At 44.9% G+C, this 13,563-nt stretch overlaps 1 protein-coding gene across 1 annotated transcript in view; it reads left to right on the forward strand.

The window, feature by feature from the left end:
- ROCK2 (Rho associated coiled-coil containing protein kinase 2) overlaps positions 1 to 13,563 on the forward strand; it is a gene marked incomplete in the record, with an annotated part of 2,656,097 nt that overhangs the window by 1,119,588 nt on the left and 1,522,946 nt on the right. Inside the window, 1 exon segment of the mRNA XM_044082273.1 lies at positions 1,764 to 2,010. Coding sequence (XP_043938208.1) covers positions 1,764 to 2,010 — 247 coding nt within the window.

Genomic DNA, 13,563 nt, shown 5'->3' on the forward strand with positions numbered 1-13,563 from the left:
ATGTTAACTGCTGCACCACTGCTCTCTCTGCAATACTGAAATATATTACTGTGACCACTCTTTCACTTGATCACAGTGAACATCAAAGGAGTGGTTAAAAGTGTCTTTTTTATGTGGTTGGCAACCTGAATGTGAAAGCAATTGAGCAATCTGCCGTGTGTGTGTGTGTGTGTGTGTGTGTGTGTGTGTGTGTGTGTGTGTGTCAACTTGGATTAAGTAACTCTTCAAATTCTTTGTAAAAAAATATGCACATTTTGGCCATGGTGGCAGGTACTTAATATATGAGATAAAAATATATTGCTGCGTCCTAACATATAAATTAAAGCCATTATTTATTTCAAAAGGTGATGTTTTTTAAACTTTTTCGACCCAGCAAGTGACAGATGATCACTCCATTGTTTTCTTCCACTTGACTGCCAGTGAACATTAAGTGCTTATTGCAGTTTGTTTGTTTTTTTGTTTTGTCGTCCTTATTTTGACAGGTCTTTTCTGTGGACCTTGACATCCCTGGAAATAATTAATAATTGTGCCTGTAAAAGAAAGATTCTGTCCATGGACTGTACTGTTTCAAGAGAACTATTGCATCTCTTCCTGCATGCTTTTTGCAGCTTTCTTCACCAAGTACAAAATCTTTAGGCCTTTTTAGAGCACAAATTTTTTTTAAGCTTTACATCCACCACATTCCAGTAAAAGAATCATCACCAATGGCCAAACTGAGAGGAAGACAAGCAGAGAAAATGGTCAAGAATATGAGGATTTAAAGACACAGGAGATGGAGAATGAAAAACATTATGACATATTGTTCACAATCTCTTAGGAGTCCTGGCTAACATTAGAAGATCCTATCCCACTGCGAGTCTCTGAAGGGGCTAAATTAGATGGTACATGGTCACTGGAGGTGGTGGAATTGGTACATACAAAGGGGATGGTCATTAACACTGTTGCCGGTAGAAGGCTTGCAGCTAGATTCCACAGATCAGTCTTGGGGTCACAATTTCATCTCTAAGCATATTTCTGTTAAACTGCACCCCTAGTGACTGTGGTGGTCTCATCAGCTGGAGCTAAATATTTTCAATATAGAGTGACTTCTGCTGGGTTTACAGTTGTAACCTCCAAATATAGATTGTGTTATTTGAATATTTTCCTTTGCTTTGTGGAACTCAGTAGTATCCCCACCTGGGTAGCTTTCATAGCTTTTATGTAGTTGTCCCATCCTTTAATCTTTGGGGAGAAAAAAAAATAGTCTGTATTGTATGAATGGTTAAAGCACTAGCAAGTGTATGTGCTGTGAAGTGAGGAAAGTGAAGGCAAGTGACTTGGCTTGTATGCACATGGATTAAGTAATTAGTTGGAGATGGTCACTTTCACAGTGGGCTTTCACAGTGTGAGGCTTGGTATCTCTTCCGATTGGTGAATAAAACTGTAACAACTTGGTAGTAGGTAGCTTAAGAGGGTCTGGGTATGATGATGCCAAATGTCTCGGAGGGAGTACTCTTAGATAGGGATATGTTATGGCATAAAAGGGTTACATGAATTAACAACATTTAAAACAAATGACTGTAAATAATGCCTGGTCCAAGCATGGGTTTTACTGACATGTTTTAACTAATTTCATTTCAAGTCTTATGGTGTTTTATAAATTAACATTTTTACTATCCTGTTTCTGGATTTATTATTTTACCATACTGTTATTCTTTCAGAACAATTTTATTCACTTCTTGATATTTCATTAGCTTTTTTTAATGTTTTATTTGAATGTGTAGCTGGATGAAGCCAATTCGCTTTTGCGCACAGAATCTGATACTGCTGCCAGACTAAGAAAAATTCAGACTGAGATGTCAAAGCAGATTCAACAGCTGGAAGCTAATAGCAGGGAACTACAAGACAAAAACTGTTTGCTGGAAAATGCTAAGCTTAAACTTGAAAAGGACTTCAGCAATTTGCAGTCAGCTCTTGAATCAGAACGACGAGATCGTAGCCACGGCTCTGAACTGATAAATGACTTACAATGTAAGAATGATGGCTTTATTTGATTTTTAATAAAATACTGTGTATGGCTTGTATTCTAATATTTACATTATTTATTATAGATATTTCTGCCTGTAGTTTAAAAATTTTATAGCCACATTTATGTGACTGTGGAGAAGAATGTAAGAGGTATGGTATTTAGTATCTTTACTCCTTTAAGTGCTGATCATTTTTGTCCCTGGAAGAACGTATGTTTAGTATTTTTCTCTTTGTATAAAATCACAGTATATACAGTATGGTTCAAAATTACTCATGAAATTTTCAGGGAATATTTCTGCCATAATAATTTATGCAACTTTCTTTTACTGGGCTCCTACCCTCAAGGCCAAAGGAGCAGCTGCATCTTGATTTTTAATGAAAAATCTTTTTTTAATGTTACAATGTATGCAAAAAATGAAAAGATCACTTTTGTACAAAAACCCAGTGTTGGACTAAAATCATATTAGGTATTTCAGATTTTTATAGCTTTTGATCTGATGTTGTTAATCTTCTTTCCATTCATCACTGATGAGTTCAGTTCTGAGCCCTCGGAACAGAGTCGGCCTTTTTATCAGGCTCGCGCCAGCCAAAAACTCTCAAGCTAAGTATCTACCCAGAATGCTCTTCTCCCTGTTACCTCAGATCTCATTTGCCACATAGCCGTAAAGCCACATTTCAGCCGAGCTCTCAGCTAAGTGGAAGTTTATTTGATATTTGTGTGGAAAAATGTTGATATCTTCGTATTTTATTGTGCAAATAGTATTTCTAGTGTTTTTTCTTCCATCTAATCTTGTTTTTTTCCTCTCTACTCTACCCATTGTTACCGTTGGTAATCCTTCAAGTACCATTGTTGGTACGGCCTTTCCTCACTAACCCTTGTGGCATTTCTTCAATAGCTGGTATTGTCTTTCCTGTTTAACCTATTATCTTTGGCTTTTAGTGAGATGTTTCTTTTCTCTTTACATACCACTCTATTACTATAATTGTGACTTTTTTGAACGGTGTTTGACTTTGTTCTATTTGGATTATACAGTTAGCCTGTGGTTTCTTTCTATCAAGATGTCGGATAAGAATGGTACTTCACGTTTTAAGCATTGTGCTTCATGTAATGGCAAGTTACCTAATAGTGATTCTCACGATGACTGTGTATACTGTTTAGGAGCGCCCCACCTTTTGGTGCAACCTCCGTGTGATATTTCTCAGAGTTTCAGACAACGTATTCTTAAATGAGCGCAAAAATAAACTAATTCTGAAAGGGTTACTCAAGTCTCCCTTCTCAGAGGCCATTTCTGCGATGGAGATCTCAACACCTCCTACTAAAGGCAAAAAGAGATCCCACTCGGTTCCATCCTCACCATCGGGTGATCAGGACAAGCCTGGGAAATCAAAGGTCCCAAATTTTTCTTTGGAGCATAAATCTGCCTGTACGGCTCTGTCTTCCTCGGCTCCGAGCATCTTGAAACCTTTGATACCGGCACCAGTTCCAGCACCGGTTCTGCCTCTGGCACCGATCATAGACCTTACTACTCCTATTTTGACTTCAGCAGCTGTGGCCACTGTGGCTCAGGGCATACCTTTGACTACTTCATTAGTTTCCGTTTTGGAACTGACCATTTCGGCTCCGAGTGCCTCTTTGGCACCGAGCTGTGTATCGACTTCACTGGATTTGACCTCTTTACTTCCAGTCTCGAAACTAGAGACATCGGTGCCAGCAGACCTTGCACCATGGACCCAATACTCCCCTTCCGTAGATCTGTTTCTGAGTCAGGTGTATAGTCCTTTCATTGAACGTCCTGACTCCCCATCCGGAGTATCCACTAGATCCACTAGGAGCCTGTCGGAACATGATGTGGTGCATCTTGTGGACCATTTAGCCAGGGGGATCCCCACACTTTCTAAGACCCATCCACCTGCAGGACTTGGGTTGACCTATCCACAGACTCCATCTTACACTTCTCCTTCGACCATCTCCATTCCAAAGCCTTCTGCTCCGACATCCGTCATGGAACCCATCACCTCGGCGCCTACAGTGCATCTCACTCCGACTCCTAGTTTGTCCCTTTGGTCTTCGGTTCCCTCTGAACCGGTCCTTCCTCAATCTGGGGATTGGGGGATGGGCGCTTCGACCCAGGGCATGGAGCCGTCTTTCTCCTCGGTGCCAATAGCCATGTCCACTCCGATCCTGCTTGAGGCACCACCTGTGGTAGTGGGTTCGTAGGAACAGGGTGTGACCCAGGTCCCGAGATTGTTTTTCTTGGTTCCGGGCTCCCATCCCTCTTTAGGCGGACCTGGCTTCCGCACGATGGAGAAGGCTCTTGCTTCTGGTAGCACTCCTTTGATGTCGGAACCCCATTTTTCAGCCCCTGAGCTGCAGCTGTCACAGACCCCTCCTGGGACACCGGGCAGAGAAGCAGCAGGACAGCCCTTTTCAGGGTACCCCCTCTTCCAAGTCCTCCTCAGACACTCCCACTGAGGAGTCCCTCAAAAGAGGATGTGCAAGAGGAAGCACATGGAATCACCCGAGGAGTCCTTAACTGAAGACATGGACTACGATGATGCTGAAGGGTCCCCACTGTCACCTCCTGATGCTGTCTCGTTTGGAGACATCTTGGAAATGTTAAAGCAGAGAGGTGACTGGAAGCCCTCCAACCCTTCATCTGAGGAGTCCGTGTTCCTTCAGGCTTTCCATGCCCAGCCTTCTACCTTGTGGGTGACCCCGCCTACCGACGAGCTACTCTAGCTCATGCAGCACGCTTGGAAGAACCCTTATTCCATTGAGGCGATCCATCGGAGACCAGACCAAATTCTTTCCCCTCCCAAGGAGAACCCCCATTAGTCCAAAGGGTTACCAGTCAAATGCTATGGTGGTGGTGGCCACCACGAAAAAGGACTTGGCTGAGGAAAGTCCCTCTGTCCACCTGCCCAACAGGGAGTCCTGTGTAGTGGACAGACTTGGGAAGTGTGTTTTTGCATCAAGAACCTTTGCTACACGGTCCCTAAATTATTTGGCACTTTTCACGAGGCTCCAGAGGGACTTGATCTCCGAACTCTTTGGGATGCTCGCATGTCAGTTGTCTGACGAGGTCTGGGAGAAAGTGGCCTCACAGCTCACAACCCTCGAATCAATATCCAACTCATCCATGAGGTTGCTGTCACATGCGACCGAAGGGAGTTAGAGCAGCGGGTTCGGGCATTGTCATGAGGCACCATGCCTGGATCCTCATTTGAGACCTCGCTGATCCCTTTAAGTCTTCCTTTCTGAATGCTCCCATTGAAGCTTCGTCCCTTTTTGGTTCCAAAGTAAAGGACACGCTAGCCAGGTGCGAGCAAGATGGGAAGATCCTGTCTGCCGTAGGCCTATGGTTTTCCAACCCTCAATGTACCTTCTCCCAGAATCAGAGGAGTGGAAAAATGTGGCACAAAAAATCTCGGGGTCCTTTCTGTGCCACATTGCTGAAGATACCCTCAGGAGCAGAGCGGGGTAGCATTTCCAGAAAATGCCCCTATAGAGGCAGATGGGGTCCTCGTAACCAAGGCTGCAGAGATTCTTTTTCTGGACAGCCTTACCAGCGCTGCTAAGGAGCAGCTAGATTGCTTACCTCTGGAAGCAGTCGGGGGTCATTTCTCTCTGCACCAAGCTGCCTAGCAATCTATCACCACCGATCATTGGGTGCAGAGCATCATTACCAGAGGTTACACCATTCCTCTTTCTTGTCAACCAAACCTTCCAAGGAAACTTCCTGACATTCCACCCAGTCAAAGGGAAGAAGCAACTTCAGAGATTATAAAGCTGTCTCAAAAAAAGAGTCATCCAACCAATCCCACCAGACCAGTGTGGATCCGGGTTTTACTCAAGATTCTTTTTGGTGCCAAAAAAGACAGGGGACTGGAAACCCATTTTAGATCTCAGCAATTTAAACAAGTCTGTCACCCAAACCAAATTCTGGATGGTCACGGTTCAGTCCATTCTTCCCTTTTTGAGAAAAGGCGATTGAATGTGCTCAACAGCTCTCTGGGATGCGTATTACCACATCAAGATGGACAAATGCTCCAGGAGTCTGCTTCGCTTTGGGGTAGGAGCCAGTCATTACCAATTTCGTGCCCTGCCGTTCAGTCTCTCTACAGCCCCCAGAGTGTTCACAAAATGCATGGCAGTGGTCACAGTTCACTTGAGACTAAAAGGATTCCGGGTGTTTCCATATCTGGACGACTGGTTCCTCACCACCCCCCACCGAGCATCTTCTGGTAATAGCACTGCATTATACTCTCTGGCAAAATTGTTGGGAATAGCGATACATTGGGAGAAATCAAACCTTACTCCTACACAACAAATAGAGTTCATTGGAGCATTGTTCAGTACTCAGTCCTGCCTGGTAAGACTCCCAATTCAGACTCCACCAACTGAGGCTTCATATCCGAGCAATACTCTCTCAAACAAAAGTCTCAGCAAGGGAAGTTCTTCAGGCCCTACAATCTATGGCAGCTTCAATCCCAATAGTATCTCTAGCAAAGCTGCATATGCAGACCCTGCAATGGCTCCCTCTTGGTCAGTGGTTCCCAAACTATCACCCCCTCGGTTACCAGATTTATATAACCAACTCCTGCAAACAAGACCTCCTTTGGTGGATGAGGCCAGACGCAGAACTTTAGAGTTGCCCGTTTCAGTCCTCTCAGCCCACAGCCATTGTGACCACTGATGCTTCCCTGATCGGGTTGGGGGCCATTTCTAGTGAAAGACTGTCCAAGGCACATGGTCCACCTTAGAGGCCCACCTGCATATCAGTGTTCTGGAACTGAGCTCTGGTGTTAGCGTTGCAGGTTTTTCATTCGGCTCTTCCTTCCGGGACAGTTGCAGTTCAGTCAGACAATATGTCATTGGTCTGATATATCAACAAGCAAGGAGGAACCAAGTCCTACCCCCTATCTCAAGAAGCCATGAGAATTTGGCAGTGGGCGATAACTTCCAACCGCTTTCTGATAGCAACACATATCACACAGAGCTCCAGCGTGATTGCGGACAAACTGAACAGATGCATCCTCATGCCTCCCGAGTGGTCTCTCAACCCCGAGGTGGCGACAGAAATCTTCAGCCACTGGGGCCAGCCTTGCTGCAATCTTTTTGCCTCCCCATCGAACAACAAGTGCAGCAGCTATTTCGCCCTACTTCCCCTGGAGGGAGAGTCACCGAGAGATGCTCTAATCAACAATTGGCCCACGGGACTTCTTTATGCTTATTCTCCCATCCCCTGATTCCTCAATTTCTAAAGAAAGCTCTTTGTTGAGATGCAAGGTGATCCTCATAGCCCTGTTCTGGCCTTGACAAGTTTGGTTCCCCTTCCTTGAACCTCACCTAGTATACCCACCTTGGATTCTGGAGCCTCTACCAGACCTGATTACTCACCCCCAAGGGTTGAGTCACCCAAATCTGTCCAGTCTCAAGCTGACAGCTTGGTTTTTCCACCTCCATTAGCCGCCAGGCAAGCTAATCTCTCTTCACCTGTTCGAAACATCATTCTCGCCTCTCATAAACCATCCACCAGAAGACTGTATCAGGATAAATGGAAAAGGTTCTCCATCTGGTCCTAGGATAACATGCTAGACCCGTATTTGGCTCCAATAACTGCAGTGCTTCAATACTTGGCTAAGTTTTTTGATAATGAACTTCTGCTTCTACCATGCAAGTACATTTAGCGGCAGTTTCCAATTTCCACAGTGATATAGATGGGCACTCCTCTTATCTCTTTACGCCTATGCAAAACCTTCCTCAAAAGGACCACTCATATCAGGCCTCCTGTCAAACAGCCCATGGGACCTCACTCTAGTCCTTCAATCTTTGACTCAAAAACCTTTTGAACCTGCGGCAAAGTGTGACCTAAAGTTTTTGTCTTGGAAATCCTTGATGTTCTTCATCTCACATTGCTGCAGTCATAACCTGTGGGTAGTCCGCTGTCCTCGGTCGGCCCGAATACCAAAGAGTTAGGCTGGCGTCGGTCATGGTCGCTCAGATCTGACGTCAGTACGCCGTGGTATTAAAGCGCATGACCGACGTCATATCCTCAGTCTTTCTTGCCGCATGGTCTGAAGCAGAAGCAGCGTTTGCAAGTGCCGTTCGGCGTTCTGAAATTTTCGTATTCTGAGTTTCAGACCGAAAACCAATTTGGGCTAAGTACCCCGTTGGGGAATATTTTTGTCTTTTCTTGCCTCAGTTAAATCCGGATGTCAGAAAAAGTGAATAATTGTATTTCTTGTGGGAAACAGATACCTCATAGGGATTACCACTCTCTCTGTATTCCTTGTTTGGGGCCTGAGCACGACGTAGTCGGGTGTCGCTTTTGTGCTAGATTTAATAAGCGCACCATTAAATAAATGTAGGTTAGATTGCGCTAGGCTTGTCTTCGGTAAGCGGTGTAATTACAATATGCCGTCGGATCCTCCGACGCCCGCTACCACTAAGAAGCGCAAGGAATAATCGTTAAAGTCCAAGCAGGATGAGTCGTTCGTTCCGGACGCCGGTTCTTTAGAAACTACGGTGGAATCTGTGGATCCAGCCGAGGTTTCAGCTGAGGCTCAGGGGGAGCCGTTAATTTTGCAAGATGTGGCCTCTCAGGAGTCGGGTCAGGCTGAGGGGGCCTCTCAGGTGGCTGTGCTCCCTTCTTTGCATAAGGTGGTTAGGCCTTCCCCTTCTGTCTCTAAGGTACCTTCCAAGGTCAGGCCTGGTTTGTCTTCCTCTGGTGTCAGTCCTAGTTCTGCAGGTTCTGTACCTAAAAAATACATGCTTAAAATGGCTGAAGATTTGATTTCTTTAATCAGAGGTTCTATGCTCCCACCCCAGATAAGAGGCCTAGGGTGGAGCCTGAGGTGGAAGGTTTGGAACATTCTTCAGATTACTCAGAGTCTTCGGCTGAAGACATTCAGGATTTTCCTCCTTATTCTGATTCAGACGCAGAGGATTCTACTCCTTCTCCTCCAGAGGATTTTTCATTTTCAAAAACCCTGCATTCTGTGAGGGAGCATTTTAAATGGGAAGGTCTGGATTTCTCAGATTCCCGAAAGAGGCTTAGGGAATTTTTGTTTTTACCACAACATAGGCCCTTGGCTATACCTCCTGTTTTGGATGTTGTTCAGGATGTTTTCTCTGAGGCTTCCCTTAATCCAGACTCTTTGCCTCCTGCACCGGTTAAACCAGATAGGTATTACAGAGTGCCAGAGGCTCATAAATATCTGTATAAGAGCCCAAGGGCTGACCCAGAAACTATTAGCCAGGGACCTAAGGGGGTCAGGGCTTCTGTTGTAAAGAATCCGGTTCCTATGGATAAAGATTCTAGAGCTTTGGATAGGTGGGGTAAAAAAGTGTATACCTCTTCCACTCTAGCAATGAGGGCTTTGAATTGCCAGTTTCATATGTTGAAGTACCAGAATTTTCTTCTTACTCAGTTAAAATCTAAGGTAGATGCTTTGGCAGAGGGCATAGAGTGTAAGGAATTACAGGATTTGGTTCATGCCTCTGATCAGGTGGGTAAGCATTCTTTGCAGTGTGGTTTCGATGCTTTACAGGCTTCTTCCAGGGTGGCTGCCACTGGATCAGTTATTCGTAGGCACGCCTGGCTTAAGGATCAGAACTTGTCAGAGCATGTTAAAGCTCGAATTTTGGATGCTCCTCTTCAGTCTGAAGTTTTGTTTGGTTCTCCTGTGGAGTCAGTCTTGAAGAAAATGGAAGACAAAGCTAAGTCTATGCAGACTGTTAAGGATTTTTTGCAGGTGTAGCCCCCTAAGTTTAGCAGAAATTGGCCTACTAAGGAGTGGGCTTACCCTTCTTCTGATTTACAGTCTAGGGGCAGATCTAGACGTGGTAGGGGCAGAGCTCAGGGTTCTTTCAGGCTTAGAACGTGGAGTTCCCCTGCACAATCTACAGGTGAGGGCAGGGGCCAGTCCTTTCAGAACAGACCCAATGACCTGCATCTTCAGCTGCCAGATCCTTCCTGTCTGGCAGCTCCTCTGGGAGGAAAGTTGGCACTTTTCAGGCAAAATTGGCTTCTAGTCACCCAGGACAAATGGGTGTTGGACATTATAGACCGAGGCTACAAGTTTTATTTCCAAACATTGCCTCCTTTCAAAGGCATGCCGGACGTTCCTCCTCAGCAAAGGGTGGAGGCTCACAAACAGATTTCTTTACTTCTTCAAATGGGGGCTATACAGCAGGTCCCTCTGTCAGACGTGGGCCTAGGATTTTATTCTCGCCTGTTTCTTGTACCAAAGAAAGGAAACACTTAGAGACCAATTTTGGATTTATCTATCCTCAACACATACCTGGACATTCCAAAATTCAAAATGTTGACTCTGCAACAACTTCTGCCTCTGTTGGGCAAAGATCACTGGATGGTAACTCTGGATCTCAAAGAGGCTTATCTTCATATTCCTATCAGGCCCAGTTGCAGGAGATTCCTGCGTTTTCGTGCTGGGATTTTACATTATCAGTTCTCTGCATTGCCCTTTGGCTTATCTACTGCGCCCAGGGTGTTCACAAAGGTCCTGGCTCCGGTGATAGCCTTCTTAAGGTTAAGAGGAATACAAATTTATCCTTATTTGGACGATTGCCTGATTCTTGCTCAAGACAAAGACAAGCTACATCATCATCTACAGTATGTTATGGCAGTGTTAAGGTGCCTAGGGTATTCTGTGAACGAAACAAAGTCCAGTCTAGTACCCTCTCAGGAAATGTGCTTTCTGGGTGTGAGACTGAATACAGCCTCAGATGGCTTTTTTGACCCCGGACAAGCAAAGAAATCTTACACTTTACTTCCAACAATTGTCTCTACGGTCCAGGCTGACTGCAAGGACAGTCCTTCAAGCCTTCGGGTTCATGGCATCTTGTATTCTGGTGCTTCCCAATGCCAAACTGCATATGAGGAAGCTACAATGGTATCTCAAAAGTGTGTGGACTCAACACTGCCACGATTTGGACACTGTCATTCAGATAATACCTTGCATTCAAAAGGAATTTTTATGGTGGGCTCAGGAATGTCACCTAAACAAGGGACTCTCTGTGACCCGACCAGAGGCGAGTCAGATCTTAACGACAGATGCCTCAGACAAGGCTTGGGGAGCACACCTCAATGGAAAATGGGTTCAAGACACGTGGCCTGCCAGACTTCAACATTTGCATATCAACTTGAAGGAGATGTTAGCAGTCCAATTTGCATTGATGGCTTTCAAGGATCTACTTCACCCAGGACAAGTGTTGATTCAAACAGACAACACAACTGTCATGTGGTACATCAACAAGCAAGGGGAACCCATTCGCACCCTCTTTGCAGGCAAGCTATGATTTTGTGGGAGACTGCTCTCAGTCTGCACCTCACTCTTCAGGCAAGGTTTCTGCCAGGAGCACAGAACTCCTTAGCGGATGTTTTGAGCAGACAGATGGTGGATCCCCACGAGTGGAAGTTGGATCCTCATGTATTTCGACAGTTGACAGTGATTTGGGGGACTCCAGACATAGATCTGTTCGCTTCTCCACTAAATTTCCAGTTGCCAAAGTTTTGCACAAAGATGTTTCATCCAAAAGCTTGGAAAGTGGATGCTCTGTCATTCAGTTGGAACAATCTTCACGTCTATGCCTTTCCTCCTCTGCCTCTCCTTCCCAAGGTGCTCTTGAAGGTCAGACAGGACAAGCCCTCCATGATTCTAATAGCTCCAGATTGGCCACGGCAGCACTGGTACCCTCTGCTGAGGAGTTTAGTATGGGAGCCTTCTTGGCCTTTGCCTTCAATTCCACACCTTTTGTCCCAGGCAGGCAATCATTTCCTCAATGTCAGGATACAGTCCCTGCATTTGACGGCCTGGCATATTCTGTTCTAGAACCTGGAAGGTCGCAGCTTCCTCAACAAGTTTTGAATGTCATTTTGGAGGCCAGAAGGCCTAGTACAAGGAAAGTTTATGCTGATAAATGGAGGAGATTTTTTATTTGGAGCAAAGCAAAGGGCTTTGATGTTTCAGGGCCTAATTTGAGTGTTCATGCTGCAGCCATTTCTGCTCACTATGACTGTGACCCACCATTATTCTCTCATCCTTTGTTTAAGCAATTTCTTAGAGGGGCAAAGAACATAAGACCCCCGCGTAGAGCTCCTACTCCTTCCTGGGATCTCAATTTTGTGTTGGAAAAACTCACTTTACCTCCTTTTGAACCTGCAGCTACATCTGAGTTGAAGTTTTTGTCTTGGAAGACTGCTTTTTTGTTGGCCATTACGTCTGCTAGAAGGGTATCTGAATTACAGGCTCTAATGGCAGTTGAACCCTTCCTGATTTTTCATAAGGATAGGGTATCCCTGCGTACTAACCCTACTTTTATGCCTAAAGTGGTTTCAAATGTGGCCTTGAACCAATCTATTCATTTGCCTACATTTTATGCTGATCCCCAAAATAAAGGGGAGAAAATTTTGCACACTTTGGATATTCACAGGCAGTTGCGTTATTATTTGAGCAGAACTAAAGGGTTCAGACAGTCTCAGCAGTTATTTGTTTCTTTTGCTTTGGGCTCTCAGGGGAAACCTGTTTCAAAACAAACTATTTCTAAGTGGATTGGCCATTGTATTGCTTTTTGTTATTCTCATCATGGTAAGGAGATTCCGGCTGGAATCAGACCTCATTCCACTAGGGCTCCTGCCACTTCTACTGCTTTTTTAAGGGGTGTAGCTACTGAAGATATTTTGGAAGCAGCTACTTGGAGTTCAGTGCACACTTTTTCTAGACATTACCATCTCCCTCTTTATTCCAAATCTAGGGCTGGGTTTGCCACTGCAGTTTTACAGGGCATGTTAGCAGCTCCCAATGCTTTATGATTTTGCCAACCTCCCTTTACCTTTGCTTTGGGATTCTACCCACAGGTTATGACTGCAGCAATGTGAGATGAAGAACATAGTACAGTTTTGTACCTACCATAAATGTAGATGTTCGAAGATCCACATTGCTGCAGTCTAATTTACCCTCCCTCCTTCCCCTCTGTATTTTGGAGTGGTTGTGTGGTTTGGGTTGTGAATATTGTTTGTACATGGGTTTTGGTGGTTTTTCTGTTTTTGGCTATGGCCTTTCTTTTTAGGGCCTTCTGACATCTGGGGCAAGAAAGACTGAGGATATGACGTCGGTCATGCGCTTTAATACCACGGCGTACTGACGTCCGATCTGAGCGACCATGACCGACGCCAGCCTAACTCTTTGGTATTCGGGCCGACCGAGGACAGCGGACTACCCACAGGTTATGACTGCAGCAATGTGGATCTTCGAACATCTACATTTATGGTAGGTACAAAACTGTACTTTCTTAGTAGCCATCACGTCTGCCAAAAGAGTCTTGGAGCTGCAAGCATTGTATATAAAGAGGCCTTATCTGGTATTTCATAAAGACAGAGTATCACTTCGGACAAATCCATCCTTCCTTCCCAAAGTTGTTTCTGAATTCTCCATAAACCAGACCATTGATTTACCATTTTTTTTCTGAATTTTGCCAATAGAGGAGAGTACTGCCTTCACTCTTCAGATATACATAGACAACTGAAATTT

The sequence above is a fragment of the Protopterus annectens genome, chromosome 1.part1 (genome assembly GCF_019279795.1).
Source record: "Protopterus annectens isolate FY-2018-M chromosome 1.part1, PAN1.0, whole genome shotgun sequence".
NCBI classification, from domain to species: Eukaryota; Metazoa; Chordata; order Ceratodontiformes; family Protopteridae; genus Protopterus; species Protopterus annectens.